General features: G+C 37.6%; 1 protein-coding gene across 1 annotated transcript in view; it reads left to right on the plus strand.

Moving 5' to 3' along the window:
• The first annotated feature begins 1,029 nt into the window (after positions 1-1,029).
• nkd2b (NKD inhibitor of WNT signaling pathway 2b) overlaps positions 1,030-2,888 on the plus strand; it is a 40,928-nt gene continuing 39,069 nt past the window's right edge. Inside the window, exons 1-3 of the mRNA XM_037676993.1 lie at positions 1,030-1,232; positions 1,331-1,357; positions 1,461-1,552. Of these exons, the coding sequence (XP_037532921.1) occupies positions 1,208-1,232; positions 1,331-1,357; positions 1,461-1,552 (144 nt within the window). The 5' untranslated portion in view covers positions 1,030-1,207. The remainder of the gene's footprint in view (positions 1,233-1,330; positions 1,358-1,460; positions 1,553-2,888) is intronic.

Below are 2,888 nucleotides of genomic sequence, written 5' to 3' on the forward strand. Positions count from 1 at the left end.
ATATATATATATATATATATATATATATATGCTATTCGTGATAAATTAGTTTAAAAATATTCATGGATTTATTTAGGTTCAACATTTTTGAGTTTGAATCTTTTTGAGGTTTAGATGTTATTTTAATGATTTGTTTTAGGGATTAAACCACATGTGTTAAACTCAAGCCCCCAGGGCCAAGTGTGACCCTCGTTGACATTTTCTCTGGCCCCCAAGATGATATGTCAAACGTAAAATACTTTTATCACTTGAATTATTTTAGTAATCTTTGATTATGATGTGGAAAGTGCAACAGAGAACGTCAAATGTGATCAATCAAACTCTTGTTGAGGAACATGTGACCAAGAGAAGATGTTGGTTTTCTGACTTGAGTTAATGTAGTTTTTGAAATTGGCCCTTAGTTTGAACCAAGTTTTAATTATGGCCCCCTTTTGTAAGTGAGGTTGACACCCCTGGATTAAACTGTAAAGTTGAGATTAATATTTCAGATGTCAAATTACTAAATTCAAAGCAAATACAACTTGTTCGCAATGCTTCTTACATTTATATTTATGTTTACGTTTATGTTTGTGCTCACATGTGCAATGGGAAAAATGCAGATAATTAATTTCCCCATTGGGTATTAATAGAGTACAATTATTAATATTTAGCGTTTAGTGACCACTATGAATTGTAAAACAAAAAATAATAAATCATCCCCAGTCTTGTTTATTTACCACTAAAATTTAATTTAAAAACATTTTCATGTATACATTTTGTTTTTCTTTGGCAGAAAAAAAACCCAAAGTACCACAAACATGAAGTACAATCACTACGACCATAGCGTTTTACATTACACGTGTTTTATTTTGAAAAGCCACATACTAGAGGTGTTGCATCTTTCCGGTAACTTGACTCTTCTTCGTTGTTTTTTTTTTTTTCTGCGTTAAAGCGCCTCACGTCACAGTAGTAAAATCCAAAGGCAGAGAGCTCGTGCGTCCCGCCTCCCTCATCGTTCATTTGACCGATTATTTTTCTCAAATCGACTAATAACCATCGAAGCGTGAATGAAGACGCGTTTTACGAGCCCTCTCTGGATCAACTTGGACTTTTTCTTCTTTCCGAACAAACACGATGTGACCATCATGTAGATTGGGACTGTTTTATCCTCCAGGACGGAATTCGGAGTACCTTAATTAAAGAGCCGAAGAAGAAGAGGATCTGAAGAATGGGCAAACTTCAATCCAAACACGGTAAGAAACGTCGGAAGCCCTAATGTGATAGTTTTTTTGTAAATATAGTCTAAAAACAAAACTAACTACCGCTTGTTTTCATCCTCTTCTCGATAAAGCCTGCAAGCGCAGAGAAAACCCCGAAGGTGAGGACAAACTGCTCTTTTTGTGCGATTAAAGCCGATCGGTGTTCTAATCAAATAAGTTCCCGATTGATCTGTGCCCACTGATCGGTGCTTCATGTCACAGGAGACAGTTTTGTGGTGAACGCCTTCCTCCGGAGAGGGATGGAGGAATGTGAGAGGTTCAACACGTCGGATCACAAGCTGAAAAACATGCAGGTAAAAGAAAACAACAACAACAACATATTTTCTCTTTATTCTGTTTTTATGAGCTGTCTGTCTCTGAAGTGTGAAATAAGAGCAGGGATGGAGTTTGGCGTATTACATTTTTCACTTCACCAGACCGTGCTGTGACCTTTGGCAGGGCCAGGTCACACAGTGAAGGTAAAATTTGCAAGAAAAACAACAGAGCAAAAAATAATGGGATTTTGGTGAAACACACGAGAGAGCCTCTGTTTGGAGCTCCACAGCTCATCCAAACTTCACAGCAGAGACTCCATTTGTAGCTTAATCCGCTCACTGAAAGTTGGACTTTGTGTGTCTGAACTGGCATTTTGATGTCCTTTACAGTTTTTTACATAATCCCAGTTCAAGTTTCACAATTGGTTTGTTCAACTGATGCCTAAACATTTCAGCCGTTTATCAAAGTAACTAGTTATTCACCAAAACACCTGGAAGTTTGGCTTCCATTGTGTCTCTCTGCTATAAGATGATTTTTTCTTCTTCTTCTAAAATCCCCCTGGAATGCAAAGAGTGCACAGCCGATCCCAGATACTTCATTTATATTTAAGTTTAAAATATTCTTTTATGGAAACTGTAAGTGAAGTCTTTTTAACTTCTTGTATCTCCTACACGAAACTAAAAACATACAAATTCACACACGAGCATTAAAGATGCAGCTTTGTAGTTTGTGCACAGTAGTTGTTTGAGGCTTATTTTTCAGTCTGCTTTGGTCTGCCTGTTCTTAATTGGGCAGTTACTGCACAATTTTAACATGTTTTTTTTTTTTTTTATTATTCTTTTATCCTGCAAGTGTTCTGATGTTTTGGTCTGTTTTGATTTAACTTAAGGATTATTTATTTGACTGGCTGCTTTGTGTGTTTTAATTTGCTGGTAGAAGGAGTCAGTGCTGTTTATCTGGATGGAAGAAGCTGCTTCACTCCCTCCTTTTCCTCCTTTTTTTTTTCTGATCTGAGAACTTCTTGACCCAAGTGGAAATGAACTGGATTTACTGGCATGCATGAGGACAGGCTGATGTCTTTGTAAAATTGTAGTTTGTTGTTCTTCCTGTCATGTCTGGCTCCAGTGCCCCCCCCCCCCCCCCCCCAGCATCTTCAGATGGGTTATGACAGCTATGAGCCTCTTGTGAAATGGCTCAGTAAAGCAGCACACGCACTGACGCTGGCTAGATGGAAAGATTGTCTTTTTTTTTAGACTTCGGATATTTCAGTTTGCTTTTGTGGCTGCTAACTTCTTGATTTAGGGCTTTGTTGTTGTTGTTGTTGTTGTTGTTGTTGTTGTTGTTGTTGTTGTTGTTGTTGTTGTTGTTGTTGTT

The sequence above is a fragment of the Nematolebias whitei genome, chromosome 5 (genome assembly GCF_014905685.2).
Source record: "Nematolebias whitei isolate Nwh7 chromosome 5, NemWhi1, whole genome shotgun sequence".
Taxonomy (NCBI): Eukaryota; Metazoa; Chordata; class Actinopteri; order Cyprinodontiformes; family Rivulidae; genus Nematolebias; species Nematolebias whitei.